This window comes from Vulpes lagopus, chromosome 3 (assembly GCF_018345385.1).
Source record: "Vulpes lagopus strain Blue_001 chromosome 3, ASM1834538v1, whole genome shotgun sequence".
Taxonomy (NCBI): Eukaryota; Metazoa; Chordata; class Mammalia; order Carnivora; family Canidae; genus Vulpes; species Vulpes lagopus.
In genome coordinates this window covers 110,134,042-110,154,766 of record NC_054826.1, presented here as the reverse complement: position 1 = coordinate 110,154,766, position 20,725 = coordinate 110,134,042, and the positions used below count along the sequence as shown (strand labels likewise).

At 47.7% G+C, this 20,725-nt stretch overlaps 1 protein-coding gene across 2 annotated transcripts in view; it reads left to right on the top strand.

Annotated features, from left to right (window-relative positions):
• The first annotated feature begins 483 nt into the window (after nucleotides 1–483).
• SLC5A11 (solute carrier family 5 member 11) overlaps nucleotides 484–20,725 on the top strand; it is a 46,358-nt gene continuing 26,116 nt past the window's right edge. Inside the window, exons 1-7 of one of the 2 annotated variants that reach the window (XM_041747016.1) lie at nucleotides 484–903; nucleotides 8,130–8,286; nucleotides 12,726–12,797; nucleotides 13,975–14,079; nucleotides 15,292–15,351; nucleotides 18,318–18,422; nucleotides 19,671–19,776. In XM_041747016.1, the coding sequence (XP_041602950.1) occupies nucleotides 8,152–8,286; nucleotides 12,726–12,797; nucleotides 13,975–14,079; nucleotides 15,292–15,351; nucleotides 18,318–18,422; nucleotides 19,671–19,776 (583 nt within the window). In that variant the 5' untranslated portion in view covers nucleotides 484–903; nucleotides 8,130–8,151. The remainder of the gene's footprint in view (nucleotides 904–8,129; nucleotides 8,287–12,725; nucleotides 12,798–13,974; nucleotides 14,080–15,291; nucleotides 15,352–18,317; nucleotides 18,423–19,670; nucleotides 19,777–20,725) is intronic. The other variant, XM_041747017.1, reaches the window with a different exon arrangement.

The window sequence follows — 20,725 nt, the reverse complement described above, 5'->3', positions numbered from 1 at the left end:
GGGTGGCTACACCTCAGCTCTGGCCAGCAGCTGCCCCGTGGCCATGTGGGCCTGGTGTGGCCAGATCTTCAGAATGTTCTATGACAGTGAGAAGTCAGAGTCTCGTTTCAAGTCTCCTGGTTTGTAAATACTGGTATCTATTTAAAAATGTTTTGGAATGCTCAGAGCATCCAGTGAAAGCCTTCTGCCATCCTGCACTGCTGGTCCTGGTGTCATGGGCCATCCCGATGTCTCCCCTGGGTTCCAGATGCCTGTCTTTTTGCCCAGCCTTGGTCTGGAGCACACCCGGGAAAAGGGGCTGAACAAAGGGTGGTGTCTCACTGTCTCTGCTGCTGCTGCGGTGGGGCCCAGGCTGCGAGTGCCCTCCTGGGATTTTTCCGCTGTCCCCTGCCTCCCCCGCCAGCATCTCTCCTCCCCCCTCCCCCAGCCCGTCCCAAGCCCGCCTGTCCCCAGCGTGGAGGCGGGCCTGGAAGAGTGGGTGAGTGCAGCAGGACAGTGCGGGGCTCCTGCGCTCCCCTACCCCTCCCTGCCATGGGCCCCCCTCCAGGTGAGGCCCTCAGTGGAGGCTGTGTGGGCGGAGCTAAGGGCAGGCCACCCTCCCCACAGAAGCCTGCTCCGAGTTCAAGTTCAAGGGTTCAGGACAGGGCCCAGCCTCTGCTTGGCCCGGGGAGATCATTCTCTTCCTCTGATCCCTGCTGCAGCCCAGCCTGGAATTTGGAGTTTGACCCGCAAGGAGACTCCCAGCTGTAGGCGGTGCAGGAGAGGGCAGCCACCGTCCTCTTAAGCACTGGCCGTGAGAGCAGAGGGGCCCAGGTGTCCCCCTCCTCGCACAGTCCTCCTGCCTCAGAAGCCACGGGCAGCGCCCCCCTCCCCAGGGCAGGCGAGCCCAGCACCCAGAAGAAGGTAAGATTCCCTACCTGCACCCCGCCCAGCCTAACAGCTATTCTGCAAACTGGGGAGGCTGGTGGGAGGACTGGAGGTGGTGGTGGCTGAGAAGACTCCAGCTGTGAGCCCGGGGTTGGGGTGCTCACATACCGGAGGAGTGGAGTACATTTGGGGGAGTGGGTACAGCCAGTGGCACCAGGTGCAGGTCCCTGTCCTTCCCCTTCCCATGGTCAGAGACTCAGTTCACTGAGCCTCAGATTCTTATCTGTTAAAGGGGAGTGTAAACTTCAGCCCAGGCTACAGGCCTGGCGTCTCTCAAGGACCCAAAGTGAAATGCAGGTGGCAATGTCTATGCTTGCTGTCACCGCGGCCAGCTGCTACTTGCCAGGCAAATATGAGTTTTTGCTGGAACGTGCTGGGCACGTGCAGAGGGCGTCACATCCTGGGCCTGGTCTCACTGGATGGTCAGCCCCGAGGACACAGCCACCCTAATTCACAGAGACTGAGAGCCACTAGAAACATGTCCAAGTGTGTACAAGTGTGCAAAGTCGAGCCTCAACCAGCACAACTGGGAGCTTACCCACAATATCCAGTTTTCTGCTAAATGATTCTAGGGAAGCCGATGAGACAGGTGCCCTCCCCAGGTCCTGGGGATAGGACTTTCTGTGGGGTGGGGGTGGGAGGTGGGGTGTGTGTGTGTGTGTGTGTGTGACAATGTACAAGGGTATATGGCAAAAGCTCTGAAAATTCCGTATTTGTTGCACAGATGTTTGTTGAGTGCCAGCTTTGGGGATACCATGTGAATAGGACAGACACGGTCCCTGCCTGCAAGGAGCTTATGGCATAGCAGGGATGGCCAGCAGTGAAACATTCATACAAATCAGATGTGTGATTCAACAGTGATGAGAGGTCATGTTTGCTAGGTCGGCAAATCAAGGACTTGATTGCTTTTTAAAAGATTTTATTTATTTATTCATGAGAGGCACAGAGAGAGAGAGAGAGGCAGAGGGAGAAGCAGACTCCCTGTGGGGAGCCCGATACAGGACTTGATCCCAGGACCCTGGGATCATGCCCTGAGCCAAAGGCAGATTCTCAACCACTGAGCCACCCAGGCGTTCCAAGGACTCGATTTAGATTGAGGCTGAGAGGGAGCTCCTCTGGGGCTGTGACGATAGGGTGACATCTGAAGGATGGGTAGGAGCTGGTCAAGCCGAGGCCATAGGGAAGAGCATTCCAGGCAGAGGGAACAGAATGGCAAAGACCCTACCACCAGGAATAGGAAGAGGGCTGGGGTGAGGTGAGGGCGGGCCATCGCAGGGCACATTAGTGGCAGCACGATTCTGCGGTTGACCACACCTGGCCAGATATCCCTCTGGCTTCCATCTGAGGGGTGGAATGGAAGGAGGGGAGAAGGGAGGTCCTTGTGCTGGTCTAGATGAAATACGGCTGGCTTGGGTGCAAGCACTGGAAGTAAAGTAGAGGGAAAAATGGGTGGATTTAGCCATGCTTGGGAAGTAGACTGGAATGAATTAGGGAGCATTAGATCCTGGGAGCCGAAAAAGACCCCCTGAATGCTTCGATGGTGTGCTTGCATGCCGTGGCAGCCGCTGGCCGGGCTTGGGCGCGGTGCCCCACACATCACGGGCACTCGAGGACCACTGGGTGGGTGAGTGAGTGATTGAACGCATGACCTAAGGCTCTCTAATGTCTGGTACAGCATCAGGGTGGGCGCAGTGGCCATCGCATGGGGTGGGGCAGGGACTGGGGTTGAACAGCCTGGTCTCCAAATGGGATGTGACCCCCTTGTGATGCCTCCTTGGCATTTGGATGCTCTATTCTTTAGGAAATTATGATAAGCTCATTACCAAAGGTCATCACCCCTGGAGTTCTCCCTGCCAAGGGTCCAGTACCAGGCAATGGTTACCAGCTCAGGGCTTAAAGCCCAGGCTGGACCTGGTTTCAGTCATTTACCAGTGGCGTGACCTTGGGCCCAGGGCCCTCTGCTCTGTTTTCCTCACCTGTTCAATGGGGTTGATCCAAGACCTGACCTTTTGGGGGGCTGTGCATTTAAAATGAGATTCACACATGCAGGTGGTCGGGATCTACTGGACCACAAAGTCCAGGCTCTATTTTTTCTTTTTTAAAGATTTTATTTATTCATTTGAAAGAGAGACAGAGAGAGCACGAGCAGGGGGAGAGGGCAGAGGAAGAAGCAGGCTCCCAGCTGAGCCGAGAGCTCTACATGGGACTTGATCCCAGGACCTGGAGATCATCACCAGAGCCCAAGGCAGACACTCAACCCTCTGAGCCACCCAGGTGCCCCCCACCCTTTTTTATAACAAGGGCAGAGACAGACTCAAGTATTCTAGACTTAATCGTACTATATAATGAACTCCAGTAATGCTCTTAATAAACCTGCAACAGGTCTGATTACTATCTGCATTTTGTTTTTTTTTTTTAAGCCCAGCATGGAGTGCAATCCGGGGCTTGAACTCATGACCTCCAGGTCCAGACCTGAGCTTAACCGACCTATCTGCATTTTACAGATGAGAAAACTGACCCTCAGAGTTTCTTGACCTAAGGTCATGAAGCTAGTAAGAAGCAGAGCTGGGGGACACCCAGGTGGCTCAGCAGCTTAGCGCTGCCTTCAGCCCAGGGCGTGATCCCAGAGTCCCGGGATCAAGTCCCCCATCAGGCTCCCTGCATGGAGCCTGCTTCTCTCTCTGCCTGTGTTTCTGCCTCTGTCTCTGTGTCTCTCATGAATAAATAAAATCTTAAAAAAAAAAAAATGTAGAGCTGGGATTTGAACTGGGCAATGCAGCTCTAATATCTCCACCCTTTGTCAGAGTACATCTCTTTTCCAGAGAGTTTTCGTCTATAATTAAAACTTGTAGTAAAATTGTCTTCATCTCTGGTCTATGCAGGGCCCCTCCCCCTCTCCCTGCCTCTTTCTCTCGTTCTCTGCCCCCCCACTAATGCGTTTGACATTCCTCGACAGATAGGCCTGCATCGAGCTGTTTAAAATACATCGAGCTATTTCATGTCTTGGAATGTATTTAATATACGCAGATGGGTTTATCCTGTAAGTCTAGTTGTTTTTTTCTTTTGTTATGAAATGTTTCAAGACACACAAAAGTTTTAAAAAATAATGTTCACCCCCATTCTCCTGCACCCCCTCCTGCAGTGGACAGATGCACATGGGGGAGCCAGCTAAGGAACCAGATGCCCCCGCCCCAACTGTGGCCATGTTTCTGGTCTTTTCCTCGCACCGAGGCGTGGCAAATTATGTAACTGGCTCAAAGGAAAAGGGTGAGCAGCGTCCCTGGGTGCTGAGCTTCTTTGTTCTCCAGGCCATTGGTGACCGGGAGGCCAGGGTGTTCTGGCAAACAAAGCCGTTGTTACAACGCCGGCTTTGTCCAGACTCCCATTAACCCTGCCCGCAGTCACAGAGGGTCCCTCGCAGGAGGTGAAGCCGGAGCCCACCCTCAGCGTGGCAGTCCTGGAGCCGGGCAAGAGCACTGTGCAAGGAGCAGTGCAAGGGGCTCTTGTGCACAGTGCTGCGAGGGGCCAGTGGAGGAACCCACCAGAATGGGGACCGTGTCTGTTCACTACTTTGTCCTCTGTGTCTAGCACAGAGCCTGGCACACAGCTGGTGCCTAATGTTTGTCCCATTGAGTCCCCAGGGCCCAGCACAGAGCCTGGCACACAGCTGGTGCCTAATAAATATTTGCGTGTGTGTGTGTGTGTGTGTGTGTGTGTGTGTAAACAGAAGGAAGGAGGGAAGGAGTGAAGGAGGGGGCAGACAGGAAGGAAGGGCAGGAGGAAGGGAGTCAGTAAGGACAGAGCAGCCAGTAGTGGACAATGCGAACTCTTGCAGCCGAGGACCTGGGTTTGAATCCCACCTCTGGCATTTACTGTGACCTTGAAGCAAGTGGCTAGCACCCACACCGTCTTCACGCCTCCCTTTCCTGCCTGTGGAGGGGACTGGGGACAGCGTCTGCCTCCCAGGGCTGAGCAGACGCAGTCAGAGGGCCGCGGTGGAGTGAGCGCCAGGCCGGGCCCTTCAGCACCGGGGTCCCCACGCCTGTTCCTGCCTCCCAGCCCCTGCAGGGCCCCCACCTCCCTGGACCCAGGAAGAGCCTGGAGTCCGTGCCAGCCTGCCCAGGGCCGGGATGAATAAGTTGTTTATGGGCTCCCGCCGCCCTCGCCCTCGGTGCCTGGCGGGCAGAGGCCTGCAAGGGGCAGCTGGGGGAGGGGCTGGCCCGCCCCTCCACCCACTGCCCCTCCTGTCTCCCTTCCAGACCTGCTGGGTTCTAGAACAAACCACCCTACTCCCCAGTTCAGCATCAATCTCCACCTTGGACTGCGTCCTGAGCTCCTAGCCCTCATCCTTCCCCAAAGCCCCACGATTTGGAAGCAGCAGGTTGAAGTGTTTAAAAACACAGGCTGTGAAACCATACAGATGTGGGTTCGCGCCCTGGCTTTGGACATGATGCTAAACCTCCCTTCCTTGCCTCACCTGTGATGGACAATAGCACTCCCTACCTAATAGCGATTTCACCCCTGAGATAATTCGAGGGACCGTCTAGGCCTCTCCTCCCCAAGCCCCCAGAATGTGCCTTTCCGTCCTTTATTTTTTTTCAATATTTTAGAGAGCGTGAGTGGGGGAGGGGCAGAGGGAGAGAGAATCTTAAGCAGACCCTGCCCTGAGTGTGGGGCCCGAGCCCATCACTCGGGCTGGATCTCCTGATCCGGAAATCATGATCTGAGTTGAAATCTTGAGTCAGACACTCAACTGACCTAGGCACCCAGGTGCCCCTTTATGAGCCTCTGCCCCCACCCTAGAACTGGCAGTCTCCTTCCCATTCTTGCATGAAGGCTTTGCAAGTGCGTGGATCAGTGAGGTTAGTTCCAAGCAGATTATTATCCAATTTCATGGAGGACGATGATCATAAAATCTAGACTGAAGGGCATCCCGGCTTCTGCTACTTCCTTCTTCCTGCAGTAGGACAGAGTAAGTGAGCTGGGTGTTCCCAGTACCAGCTGTTTCCCCCCCCCCTCCTTCTTTCCTCTCTCTTCCTTCCTTCTTCTCCATAAATGCAGTGGATCCCTGGTTGCTGGGGTTCTCCCTTCCCGGGAGGGGGCCACGCCTTGTCCAAGGTCTGAACAGCTGTGACCACCTGGCCTACAGAACAAAGCAAGGTGCAGCCCCTGGGGTTAAGTCCAAAGCTATCCTTGATGTGGGAAGGGAACTTAAGATCCTGGAGCGCCCCCCTGAGGCACCTTCTCCAAGTGAACATCCAGCTGCCTCTTTCAGGACAGTAAGACATCTGGTAGGGAGCTCCTGGTGAGGCTGTTAAAATCCTCCAATGCACAGGATAGCCTTCTCACCCCATAACAAAGAATTATCCTGCCCAAAATGTCAGGGATTTTGAAGTCGAAGAAACCTACTCTAGAAACAAGGATCATCCTGCCCAGGTAATCAGGCTGCTCTGTCTGTGGGCAACTCTGAGCAGAAGCACGAAATTACTCCTTAGTTCTTATTACCCTGTCAACAAATCACCAAGTCCTATTGATTTTTTTTTAAAGATTATATTTACTTGACTGAGAAAGCATGAAGACAAGGAGGGGGAGTGGCAGAGGAAGAGGGAGAAGCAGGTTCTCTGCTGAGCAGAGAGCCCAGGGGGCGCGTGGAGCTCGATTCCAGGACTCCAGGATTATGACCTGAGCCGAAGGCAGATGCTTAACTGACTCAACCCCCCCAGGAGCCCCTGATCTATGCTTCTAAGCTTGAATCCTTAACACATCTGCCTCTAAGCCCCTCCTTTATATGGAACATCTTTGTGTTGTTATCTGATGAGTGAATTTCCCAGTATTGGGCTACACATCGTAGAGGTCAGGGAGTCTTTTCATTCCCCAAATCCCAGAGTGGAGTCACACATTAACACAGGAATAAGTCAATGCCCAAATCACTTATGGTCGAAAATCACCCTTGGGAATTTTATTAGTTTCCAATTACCAACAATGCAGCAGCTTGAAACAACACAGGGTTATTATCTTACGGTTCTGGAAGTCAGAAGTTTAAGTGAGTCTCACTGGGCTAACCTCAAGGTGGCAGCAGGGCTGAGTTCCTTTCAGAGGCTCTAGGGTGGAACGCATTAACTTGTTTCCAGCTTCTAGAAGCTGCCTGCATTCCTTGGCTTGCGATCCCTATTTCTTCATCTTCAAAACCAACAACACTGGGCCAAATCCTTCTCTCGCTGCCATCTCTGGTTCTCTCTTCTGATTCCCTCTTCACTTTTAAGGACCCTTGTGGTTGCAACAGGCTCATTCAGATAATCCAGGAAAAATGTGTAAATTTGTTTTCTGGCCATATAACCTAATATATTCACAGGTTCTGGGGATTAGAATGTACACATCCTTGAAGGGAACATTTATCTGCTCACCTTAGAAATCCCTTAAATTGTCCACACAAGTGCAGGACACTGAGAAACAGCTTAGTTAGTGGTTCAAAATATGCATTCTAGAGCAAGATCATTTGCCTTCAAATCCCAGCTCTACCACTTGAGCTGTATTACCTCGGGCAAGTTACTTAAAGTTGCTGTGCCTCAATTTTCCCATCTGTAAAATGGGAATGATGACAGCTCATGAATAGTAAACACTTAGGATGATGCCTGGCATGTCGGAGGCAATATATATATATCAATCACTAAATATGTGGAATTTTATGGACCTATCCAGCATTAGAACAAGATCATGGTGTTTAGCTGATCCATCGACAAAATTGTCAGCTTGACCGTCACCTAGCTCAGAGGTTCCTCAGAAATGGGGAGCAACTCCAGTGTCTTGTTTGACTCACACTCCTGGATGATGAAACCATTTGTACTATTCATGCTGTTTATTCTTTTTTTTTATTTTTTTTTATTTATTTTTTTTATTTTATTTTTTATTTTTTTTATTTTTTTATTTTTTTTTATTTTTACATGCTGTTTATTCTTAATATTTTGCCAAGTGATGGCTGAATTGCTAAAAATTAGCTGTTGACTTTACTGTATTTGCTGAATGAATGAGTGAACGGATGGACAGACAGATGGGTGGGTGGTTCTGCCTTCCTGGATGACGTGTCCCTACCACACATCCCTCCGTGGGTGTCCTCTCATTTGGGTGCTCCGAGGAGGCAGCCCCAGAGAGTGTGGGCGATGCGCCTCTGGTTCTGGCCCCTGACACATTTGCACTTCCCGCAGGTTGGAGAGTTTGCTCAGGACCATGGAGAGCAGCTCCAGCAGCCCTCAGACCCCCCAGTCAGATCCCCTGGAGGCTTTTCCCCAGAGGAGCCTGGAGCCGGGTGACATCGCCGTGCTGGTTCTGTACTTCATCTTTGTCCTGGCTGTGGGACTCTGGGTAAGTCAGGCCAGGGGAGACACGGGAAGAAACTAACTCAAGCTCATAAAGTAGTCGGAACTTTTTTTTTTTTTTTTTAAAGATTTTATTTATTCATGATAGTCACACAGAGAGACAGAGAGAGAGGCAGAGACACAGGCAGAGGGAGAAGCAGGCTCCATGCAGGGAGCCTGACGTGGGAGTCGATCCCGGGTCTCCAGGATTGGGCCCCGGGCCAAAGGCAGGCGCCAAACCTCTGCGCCACCCAGGGATCCCAAGTAGTGGAAACTTTACACTTGTAAAAAAGTACTGAGTGTTGACCATGTGTCAGGCGCCGTCTTAGGCATTTACATTTATGTTACCCCACGTACTTTGCACAGACATCTACAAAGAAGACACTATCACTGTACCCATTTTACAGGTGAGGAAACTGAGGCTCAGAAATGTAAGGTCCTTATATATTAGTAAGCGGAGCTGGAGTTTGAATCCATATCTTCTTCACTTTGAAGGCCGTGTTCTATTTTCTTTTTTAAAGGAAGGTTTGGGGGGATCCCTGGGTGACGCAGTGGTTTGGCGCTTGCCTTTGGCCCAGGGCGCAATCCTGGAGACCCGGGATCGAATCCCACTTCGGGCTCCCGGTGCATGGAGCCTGCTTCTCCCTCTGCCTATGTCTCTGCCTCTCTCTCTCTCTCTGTGACTATCATAAATAAAAATAAATAAATAAATAAATAAAGGAAGGTTTGGGGCAGCCCTGGTGGCTCAGTGGTATAGCGCTGCCTTCAGCCCATGTGTGATCCTGGAGACCCAGGATCGAGTCCCACGTCAGGCTCCCTGCATGGAGCCTGCTTCTCCCTCTGCCTGTGTCTCTGCCTCTCTCTCTCTAAATCTCTCTCTCTCTCTGTGTCTCAAATAAATAAATAAATAAATAAATAAATAAATAACTCTTTAAAGGAAGGTTTGGTTTTTGTTTTGGCTTTTTTGTTTTTTAAGGCAATACAGACACATGTCTCAAAAATAAAAGCAACTTAAAATGACATACAGTGAGAGGCACCTGGGTGGCTTGGTGGTTGAGCATCTGCCTCTGGCTCAGGGCATGATCTTGGGGTCCCAGGATCGAGTCCTGCATCAGACTCCCTGCAGGGAGCCTGCTTCTCCCTCTGCCTATGTCCCTGCCTCTCTCTCTGTGTCTCTCATGAACAATTGAATAAAATCTTAAAAAAAAAAAAAAGAAAGAAAGAAAAAAGTGACATACAGTGAAAAGTCTCACTACTACCGAACCCTCCATAGGCAACTACTATTGTTAACTTGTTCGTACCTTAGTTTGAGTTTCCTTATAGAAATCCAAGCAAATATTATTATGTGTATTTACCTCTTTCTTAAACAGGAAGTAACTTATTACATATGTTTTTTTACCTTGCTAATTTCCACCTAACATGGTCTCTTGGATATCTTTTTATATCAGTACTAGACGCTTCCTTGTCTTCTTAAAAGTTGCACAAGATTCCATGAGATGATTGTACTCTGATTTATTTAGCCTATCTTTTGCTGAGGGTCATTTGGATTGCTTCTTATCTCTTATTGTTATAAACTATGTTGCAATAAGCAAACCTTGGTACACTCATTATTTGGGATGTATGCAACCATAATGTAGGATAAATGCCTACAATGTATGAGATTGTCAGATGGAAGCATGTATGAATCCATAATCAGGGACACCTGGGTGGCTCAGCAGTTAAGCACCTGCCTTCAGCCCAGGGCGTGATCCTAGAGTCCTGGGATCGGGTCCTACATCTGGCTCCCTGCATGGAGCCTGCTTCTCTTCCCACTGCCTGTGTCTCCGCCTCTCTCTGTATCTCTCATGAATACATAAATAAAATCGTAAAAAACAGGGATCCCTGGGTGGCGCAGCGGTTTGGCGCCTGCCTTTGGCCCAGGGCGCGATCCTGGAGACCCGGGATCGAATCCCACATCAGGCTCCCGGTGCATGGAGCCTGCTTCTCGAATCCCACATCAGGCTCCCGGTGCATGGAGCCTGCTTCTCCCTCCGCCTGTGTCTCTGCCTCTCTCTCTCTCTCTCTCTGTGACTATCATAAATAAATAAAAAATTAGAAAAAAATTTAAAATCTTAAAAAACAAAAAGAATCCCTAATCATGGTAGTTTCTGTCAAATTGCCCTCCTTAGGTGTAGCACCAATCTGCACACCCATCATCAATGCATGGGAGAAAGTCGGTTCTATCACATCCTCGCCAACATTGGTTTTGTGTGTTTGTGTGTGTGTGTGTGTGTGTGTGTGTGTGTGTTTTACCCTTTACTGTTTATCAACTTTTTCATTTTTGCCAGCCTGACACAGGAAATAGAATATCTCAATGTATGGTTAATATGCATTTATCTTATAATAAATGAGGCTGGGCACCCTCATGTTTAAGGACCACTTATTTCCTTTATGTGAACACGGTTTCAGATCTTTTTCTCATTTTCATTAGGTTCTTATTCTTTTTCTTATCAATTTCTAGGAACTCTTTACATATTAAGGAGATGAGTAACTTTGGGATAAGGATGGTGCAGAGGAGGAACTGCTATCTGGTTTTCAGGTCATTTGGTACAAGGTCTTGAAAACTGAAGCCCGAGGAGTCCCCACTTCAATCCAACTGTTTTTTTTTTTTTTTAAGATTTTATTCATTTATTCATGGGAGACACAGAGAGAGAAACAGAGACATAGGCAGATGGAGAAGCAGGCTCCCTGCAGGAAGCCTGATGTGGGACTAGGTCTCGGAACTCCAGAATCACACCCTGAGCTGATGGCAGATGCTCAACCGCTGAGCCACCCAGGTGCCTCTCACTGTATGTCATTTTAAGTTGCTTTTATTTTTGAGACATGTGTCTGTATTGCCTTAAAAAACAAAGTGTCCCTCAATCCAACTGTTTATAATTTTTCTACTCTTACTCCTTAGAGTTCCCCCCTCCAGGTCAAGAAGGGGATAAAAGTGTTGGAAATCCCAAAGACCCTACATCTGGCCTTTCTCTGCCCCCTACCCCTTAGCAGAACATACTGAGATGGATGAGATGTTAAAAGTAAGAGCTTTCAAGTCAGACAGACTTGGGGTCAGGATTAGGGGAGGGTGAGGTTGGAGTCACCAGGAATCTATATTTTCATAAGAAAACTGAGAGACTGATGTACTACTGGTTTGGGAAGCCTTGGATTTAGATGACTGTTCAAAGAGTTCTTTTTTTTTTTTCTTAAGATTTTATTTATTTATTCATGAGAGACACACAGAGAGAGGCAGAGACATAGGCAGAGGGAGAAGCAGACTCCCTATGGGAAGCCCCATGTGGGACTCAATCCCAGGATCCCAGGATCACGACCTGAGCTGAAGGCAGACGTTCAGCCACCAAGCCACCCAGGTGCCCCAAGGAGTTCTTTATTTAAAAAAACAAAAACAAAAACTTGCTGTGTCAGGATTCAGCTGGAATGAACCACAGCTTCTGTTATTTCTATAGCAAGAGCATTTGCAGGGATGATAACATTTCATGCCATCTCCAATCCAATAAGAATTCCCTTACCAACATTCACGTCCAAGCTCAGAGTTCAACAACTTAACCAAGATCCAACAAGCTACTCAGTAGCCAACATGTCTCTATTCAAATACCCTTAATGCCTGGAAGCTCATTCCTTCTAAAGATGGTTTTGGAGACCAGCTAAGAACATGGGTTCCCAAATCAAACCTGGGTCTGAATTCCTGGCCATTCTAGAAATGTGGTACAGGATAAATAACTTTGCTTTTGAGCCTCCATTAATTCATCAGTTAGATTGGTCTAATGACAGCAACTTCATGGAGGTTGGTAGGGATTAACATGAGATGATGCTGTAAGATGCATAGTGTGGTGTCAGACAGCTGTGCTACTATGGTGCGATGCAGCACTAACACTCAAATAAGTGGTGCCCATCATGAGCTCTCTTAGATGAGGCATGGGTTGAAAACTCAAATACACAGGTGAGCCATAAGTATGTGAAGCAAGGAGTGGTAGGGGTTGAATGAACTGAAGAATTTATATCTTCTCTAAAGCACTGAAATGAAAGAATATTTTTAAAAGATTTTATTTATTTATTCATGAGAGAGACACTGAGAGAGAGAGAGAGAGAGAGAGAAAGAGAGAGAGAGAGAGGCAGGCAGAGACACAGGCAGGGGAGAAGCAGGCTCCATGCAAGGAGTCTGATGTGGGACTCGATCCCGAGACTCCAGGATCATACCCTGAGCCAAAAGCAGGTGCTAAACTGCTGAGCCACCCAGGGATCCCGAAATTAACTGTGGGTAATTAACTGTGGGTAAAAAACAAACAAACAAACACCCAAACTATATTTGATGTCCAAGTCTGGCCTGCTGGACTCCCAGTTGGTAATCCAGGGTCCAGGCACTCTGGGATGCCTGTGATTTTTACCCACCCCTCTTCTTTGTTTCAGTCAACAGTGAAGACCAAGAGAGACACAGTGAAAGGCTACTTCCTTGCTGGAGCGGACATGGTGTGGTGGCCAGTAAGTGATCTTTGGTTCAATTAAAGTCACTTCTCAAAGATTCTTCAAGTGCTAATGTTCTGTTTAGCCTTTGGTCTCTCAGAATTCTGGTTGCGTGCTGTGTGGAAGTCAAGTCAAAAAGAATTCATCAGCTCACCTAAGGGAAAAATCTAGTTAGGTTGGTTTCAGGTATGGCTGAGGGCAGAGGCTCAAGTGATGTCACTAGGACATGGTTTCCCTCCCTCCCTTCCTTCCTTTCTTTTTTCCTTCCTTCCATCTGCCCATAGCAACTTCTCTTCTTCTGGATGAGCATTATTCCCAAAGGATCTTATAGTCTAGTGTTTCCTGAAGTATGGGTAACAATTGCCCAAAGATTTCTCCATTGCAAGCCTACACAGCATTAAATATCATCAAATTACATAGTAGTGAACGTAATCCTTTTCCTTCTCTCTGTCAATCCTCCTGATTACATAAAAGAAAAAGTCACAGCTTGGTACTAATAAATCTTTTTATTTATTTTTATTTCCTTATTTTCTTTTTTTACTAATAAATCTTTATCAACTTTCCATCACAGGCTAATCTCTATATTGAACCGAGAGAATACAGGCTTCAGCGAGAGAAACTAGCTAGGATTTAGTAACAGAGGTGATGTCCCAGTTCCAGATTCCCAGGAGAGAAAATGTAATTGACCCAGCTTGGGCCAGGTGCCCAAGGCTGTCTGGGCTAATCAGTTGAGACCAGGCATTGGATACAAGGAGTATATGCATTGGCCACTTAGTGTTCTACCAGAAGGAGGGCTATCTACTTTGCTAAGTTAGAAGCAGAACTGGGATATAACACAGGCTTCCTGATTTTCATCATAAAGCACCTTCCACAATACCCGTCATCCTTTCCCCCAGGGAAGCTGCGTTCAGTTGTTCATATTGTGCACTGCACAATCCTATAGGGCACAATTCACATTTTAGCCATCATAAATATGCATATTTGTTATGCCAATTTCTGAAAGATGGAAATAAAAGAGTCTCGGGGGAGAAGATTCTTTTTTTAGCTTGAAGAAAATGTGCCAGAGAGGCTAGGGATGGCTTTGCCTTCTCCACTTCTTCTGTCTTGGTGTCTCTGGAGCATGGGAAGAACTAGGGGTGGGGAGAAGGTACCATAAACCTTGGCTCCCAGATCTGACTTGTCCATCTCCCCACAGGTGGGGGCATCCTTGTTTGCCAGCAATGTTGGAAGTGGACATTTTGTTGGCCTGGCAGGGTCGGGAGCTGCTACAGGCATTTCTGTCACTGCTTATGAGTTGAGTGTAAGTATTTTACCAGGGTGGATACAGCTCTAATGGATCCTGGGGGGACAGTGTGAGTGCCGTGTAACTTTTTTTTTTTTTAAGATTTTATTTATATATTTATTTATTTGAGAGAGAGAGTGCACACATGCACGCTGGAGTAAGGGGAGGGGCAGAGGGAGAGAAAACCAAGTATTCTCTGTTGCTGAGTGTGGAGCCCAAGGCAGACCCTGATCTCCCAACCCCGAGATCATGACCTGAGCCAAAACCAAGAGTTGGATGCTTAACTGACTGAGCCACCAGGTGCCCCTGCCATATACTTTTTTTTTTTTTTTTGCCATATACTTTTTTAAAAATAGAATTCTACTTCATGAGAAAACAAGCAGGAAGCACCAATGGCACCCCTAGTCTTCAGGCTTCTGTCTCACCTGGGTTTGCTTGAGGTGGGTCCAGAAAGCTGGACCCCAACAAGCCAATGTGTGGGAGAGGAGGGCTCAGAACCTCTCCCTTGTGGATGCAGATGATAGAAAGTGCCCTGGGACCCAAAGGTATTTCTGTGTATTAGATACCAGTCGGCCGTCACAAAAATGTAGTTCTGTGGTTCAGTGGTTCTTGACTTTTATGCCACCCTACAGATCCCCAAGAGTTAGGACACACTGTCCTGTGTAGCGGGGCTCATGCAAAGTATGATTTTCACTGAGAGGTGGGCATGCACAATCAGTAGGGATTTTCACCTTCATACTGATTAACAGTTTTATTTTTATTTTTCTTAAAAAGCTTTTATTATTTATTTGAGAGAGAGAGGCAGCAAGAGAGAGAGAGCGTGCACAAGCAGGGGTTAAAGGTTGGGGGTTTAGGGCTAGAGAGAGAGGGAGAAGCAGACCCCTTTGCAGGGAACCCAGTGCAGAGCTCCATCCCAGGACCCCAAGATCACATTTGAGCTGAAAGCAGATGTGTAACCCACTGAGCCACCCAGGTGCCCCATGACTAACATTTTAAAAATACTTATTCTGTGCTGCAGGCTTAAGTTCACTATGCACATTACCGCATAACGGGGTTCATGTATTTCCATTCCTTCCTCCTTCATCCCCTTGTCCCATTTCACCATGGAAATACGAGGAGGTCCTGAACCTAAGGAGGAGCCAAGCCAGGTCCCTCCAGGTGCAGAGGGAAACCCAAATCAGCACTTGGCTGTGGGTGGGAGGCGAGTCCTGACTCTGTTTTCTTGGGCAGGGCTTGTTTCTCGTGCTCATGTTGGCCTGGATCTTCCTTCCCATCTATATTGCTGGTCAGGTGAGTCTGAGGGAGTCGGGGTGCTATGGGATGGGGAAACCCCTTGGGAGGGTCCCCCTCATGTTCCCTCCCTCTCACCTGAGGACATCCATTAGCCAGTCCCTGGGGGTGGAGAGATGCCCGCAGGGTGAGGGACACTGGAAAGACGAGACCTGGGGAGCCTCCTCCTGAACACCTCACACTTGGTAAGAAACGGGAGCTCAAAAACAAATTTTTTTTCAATGCCAAGACATAGACATGAGACTCAGTGTTATTTATTTATTTATTTATTTATTTATTTATTTATTTATTTTAAAGACTTCACTTATCCATTCATGAGAGACATACAGAGAAAGGCAGAGACTTAGGCAGAGGGAGAAACAGCCTCCCCGCAGGAAACCTGATGCGGGACCTGATCCCAGGACCCCAGGATCACGACCTGAGCCAAAGACAGACGCTCAACTGCTGAGCCACCCAGGGGACTCTTGTAGTATCTTTTAGATGTTTAAGCCATAACATGTGACTACTTTTCTTCCTTTGCACAAAAAAAACTGTAAAAATGAAGCTATGTCTGTAAAAATGAAAGGTCAGCACTTTTGTTTCTGAATGGCACTTGTTTTAGACTCCTTGAAAAAGCAGTTTAAAAAATTCACTTCTGGGCCGTGTGGGTGGCTCAGCGGTTGAGCGTCTGCCTTCCTGCCCGGGGCGTGATCCTAGAATCCCAGATAGGGTCTGCACTGGGCTCCCCGCAGGGGGCCTGCTCCTCCCTGCCTGTGTCTCTGTGTCCCCCTCTCATGCATAAATAAATAAAACATTTATTTTATTTTTTTAAAGGTTTTATTTATTCATGAGAGAGACACAGAGAGAGAGAGAGAGAGGCAGAGACACAGGAGAAGCAGGCTCCATGCAGGGAGCCTGTCGTGGGACTCCAGGATCACACCTTGGACTGAAGGCGATGCTAAACCGCTGAGCCACCGGGGCTGCCCTAAATAAAACATTTAAAAAAATAAAAAATCACCTCTGATCTGACAGCTTCACGTCACTCCTAGTGTCTAGACATCATTCTGTTTCAGAGGTCCTACCACACAGGGCAAGATCATACTGTCCCATCACATTATTCATAAAGCAAGAACTGATTTTAACTCTTTATTATGACAATATTTAAAAATGCAATATTAAAAAAAATACACAAAGTAGGGAAGGCTGCTAAAGGAATCATTTTAAAACTCACTTTGTACCAGATGTAGTGTGATCCTGTATAAAGGGCAGGGGTACATGGTTAAGTAACCTTGGAGATAATAAGGAATCTAAATAAAAGAAGACCTTTGTAAGTGGCTGGCCTGGGTCTTCCCACCTCCACCTGTGACTAGTTCCCTTATAGACAAAATATCTGGGGTGTAACAACACTGGACTGGGACCCATGGTCTCTGGGGCCAAAGCATCAATAAGTATGTATTAGCGCCTTCTATGGAAAGGAGTAAAGATGGGTGGAGATGCAGGTTATTTCCTAGGTAGGGCAGCCAGATGTTCTCAGCCACTCTCTCTGGCAAGGAAAAGGTAATGCTGTCTGCTGTGAGTGAGGGAGGAATTCATGGGCCTGGAGGTTGAGAAGAAGCAGGAGGAGAAGACTTGAATTGACACATGTGGTTGTTTATAATAGGAAAATGTGGGAGCAACCACAATGTTCATCAATAGGGGAGCAGGATAACCACACTATGGGATATCCTGCCGGGCAAACGGATGAAGTCAGTTAGATGGCTGGAAAAGGATCTCCAAGCTATGCTGTTCAATACAAAATTCTCAGGTTCTAGACGCCCTTGGGGCAGCATCATACAAGTATTCAAAGGAGAGATTCAGCACATGAGAAAAGCCAATGCTAGGAAAAGATAAAAAGCTGCCCACTCCATTTTTATTGGGAAATAAATATGCAAAAAAAAAGATAAAACACAAATGTGTGGCTTAACAAACTGTTGTAAAGTGAACACCCAGATTGACACATAAATCATAACCTGCCGCCTGTGCCTTTTGCACGTGACGATGCCTTGCTTTCTCCTTTCATTGTACTCTCTTCCTTGCTTTGCTTTCCAGATTTCATTATGTGTAACTAAACGGTATGGTGACATTTTACTTTTGAAAAAAAATCTATCTATGAATGGAATCAGGATAAACTATTCATTGAATGTAGCTGGTGTGTTAATTTTCTTTGCTACATGACTACACCCCCAATGTATTATTTTAAAAAGATTTTTACTTACCTATTCATGAGAGACACAGAGAGAGAGGCAGAGACACAGGTAGAGGGAGAAGCAGGCTCCCTTTGGGGAGCCTGATGTGGGACTCAATCCCAGGACCACAGGATCACATCCTGAGCTAAAGGCAGATGCTCAACCACTGTGCCACCCTGGTGCCCACACCAATATATTTTATTTTTATTTTTTATTATTTCTTAAAAAGATTTTATTTATTTATTTATTTATTTATTTATTAATGAGAGATACACAGAGAGAGAGGCAGAGACACAGGCAGAGGGAGAGGCAGGCTCCATGCAGGGAGCCCCTTGCGGGACTCAATCCCAGGACTCCAGGATCACACCCTGAACCAAAGGCAGACACTCAAGCACTGAGTCACCCAGGCATTCCCCCCAAAGTATTTTTTAAAAAGATTTTATTTATTTGAGAGAAGGAGAAAGTGAGACACAGCATGAGTGAGGGGAGAGGGAGAGGGAGAAACAAACTCCCTGCCGAGTAGGGAGCCTGACACAGGACACAATCCCAGGACCCTGGAATCATGACTGGAACTGAAGGCATATTCTTAACCGACTGAACCACCCCTCTCCCCCCATTTTCTCTTCCTTTCTTAAGTCTATGATAAGAAGATCATCAGTGCTGCTGAGTTAGAGAAAGGAGAGAGGGGAGGGGAGGGGCCAGTGCCCTGAGGCCTTGTGTCCCAAATCAGGTGGGTGGTGACAGCACAGCTCTGTCCCCCAGGTCACCACGATGCCAGAATACCTAAGGAAACGCTTTGGTGGCAACAGGATCCCCATCATCTTAGCTGTGCTCTACCTATTTATCTATATCTTCACCAAGATCTCGGTAAGGAGGGGACACAGCTTGGTCAAATCCCTAAAGCATGGGGAGAAGATTGATTATACCCATTGGGAGTGTGTCCTGCCTGTGCATGTGCATTTTGTCCTGTGGGGCAGGCTTCAGGGAGGTTAGAGGATGGGAGGAGTGGGGGGAAAGGATAAGCATGGGCAGAGGAAGGCGGGAGAAAAGGTGGGGTGAAGGACGCCTCCGTCCTCTCCTGCCAAAGCTTCTTTGGAAACATGCCAGGATGGTGCGGGTCACAGAATGGGACTCCCAGAGCTCTGCCAATCCTTGGTGGGGGCTGCTATCTGCCTTCTGGGATCAGGCAGTCATTTGCTATTCATCAGATGTGCTGAGGCCCTTTGAGCTTGTCCCATTCTTTTTTCTTTTCTTTTCTTTTTTTTTTTTTAAACAGAACTCCTGGGTTCTTTGCTTGTCCCATTCTGACCTTTGGTTGGATGGGCAGATCTCCAGAAAGAGGCCAAAAGCAGATGTATTTGGCTTGCATGTGCTCAGCCAGCCTGAGTCATGCTGCTGCTGCCTCTGCTTCCAGCTGGGGCTGGGGAGAGCTTATCCCAAGTGAGGGGGGTGGTGCAGAGGAATTCCATTCAATCCAAACAACAATAATTGACTCTATGCCAGCTGCAGGCTTGAAAGACGCTGGATGACAACATCCTTTCAGAACTCTGCCTCTCGGTCTGGTGGGAAGCTACAGATGTGGGGAAGCCTTCACAAGGGAAATTATGAACGGGGAGGATCACCAACTAAGGGAAGAGGGACTGGCATTTCAGATGGGTGAACATGGCTTGTTGGGGAAGCAGGGAATGTAAAAGCAATGAAGAAGATGAGGCCAAAAGGGTGAGCAGACCATGAAGCCTGGCATGCAATTCTAACATATCTACGTAGATATTATCTTGGGGCCATTGGGCGGGGGGCACTGAAGAATTTTAATGGGCAGGAGAAGGATGATATGATCATTACAGATTTGATAAAGGTTGCCGTGTCAAGGAAGGAGGGTAAAAGACCAAGAGTAGAAGCAGGAAGACCACTGAGGAGATTGTTGGATTAGCCCAGTGAATGGGGGTCATATGTAATGGCCCACAGGGCTCCAGTTTGAGACCCCCAATCTAGGAAGAGGTGGCTTAAGAAAGGGCAGTATAAGACTCTTCTGTGTTTGCCAGAATCCAGGCTTAGGGGAACCTGTGCTGAAAATGTCCGTCTATTCTTTCATCTGTCAACTTCATGTCTCTCCAGGTGGACATGTATGCAGGCGCCATCTTTATCCAGCAGTCTCTGCACCTGGATCTCTACGTGGCCATAGTTGGGCTGCTGGCCATCACGGCTCTGTACACTATTGCAGGTGTGTCTGAATGAGGGGTGATGCTCGAGAGGCTGTGGCACCCCCTGATCTTTTCCTGGCCTATCTTCTGGTGGTCCAATGTGTTGAAACCATCCATTCATTACACATCATTCCATGACCCCAGATAAGGTAATTTCTCTAAGCCCTTGTTCAAAGGAAGAGGGTTTCCCAATCAGAGAGGAAGGATTTAAAGATGCACCACAACTGCATCAAGCTATTTTCCATTTTTTGATTGAAGAACTATTTATTGAGTACTGTCAGTGCTGAGCATGTTTATTTACATGCATTCTGTAAAGCTAGATGGTAAGTGTCTCTAATTCTGGAATCTGAAGTCAGGCAGCCTCCTTTATCCCCGTCAGAGCTACATCGTAGGAGAGAGACTGGTAGGGCCTGGATGGGTATCTGGTTTTGAATATTTGCCTTTTTATCTTCATATTCTGCTCTAGTTTCTCTGCCTTCGTGTAATGTAATTCATTCTGCAAATATATCTGTATATTACCTAGCATGTGCTTGACATCGTGCTAGGAAGCGGGGTGCAGCAGTAAACAAAACAGACAAAAGCTTTACTCCAAAGAACCTTATATCCTAATGGGGTTGAGGAGATAGACAATGAACAAGGAAACCAAGAAATAATATCAGGATATATTGTTATAGTCTGATAAGTGCTCTGAAGGAAGTTTGAGCAGGGAGAGACAGGGAGTGATGGGGTAAGGAGGTGTTTTTTCCATAGAGAATGTTCGGGGAAGGCCTTTCTAAGGTGATATTTGAACCTCATTTAAATTGTATGAAGGAAGCACTAGAGAGAAGTGCAGAGGAAGAGAAGTCCAGGCAGAGGGATGGGAGCATGTAAATACTCTTTTTTTTTTTTTTTAAATATTTATAGCAGCTTTATTTGTTTTTTTTTTCTTTTTAATTTTTTTAAATTTATTTATGATAGTCACACAGAGAG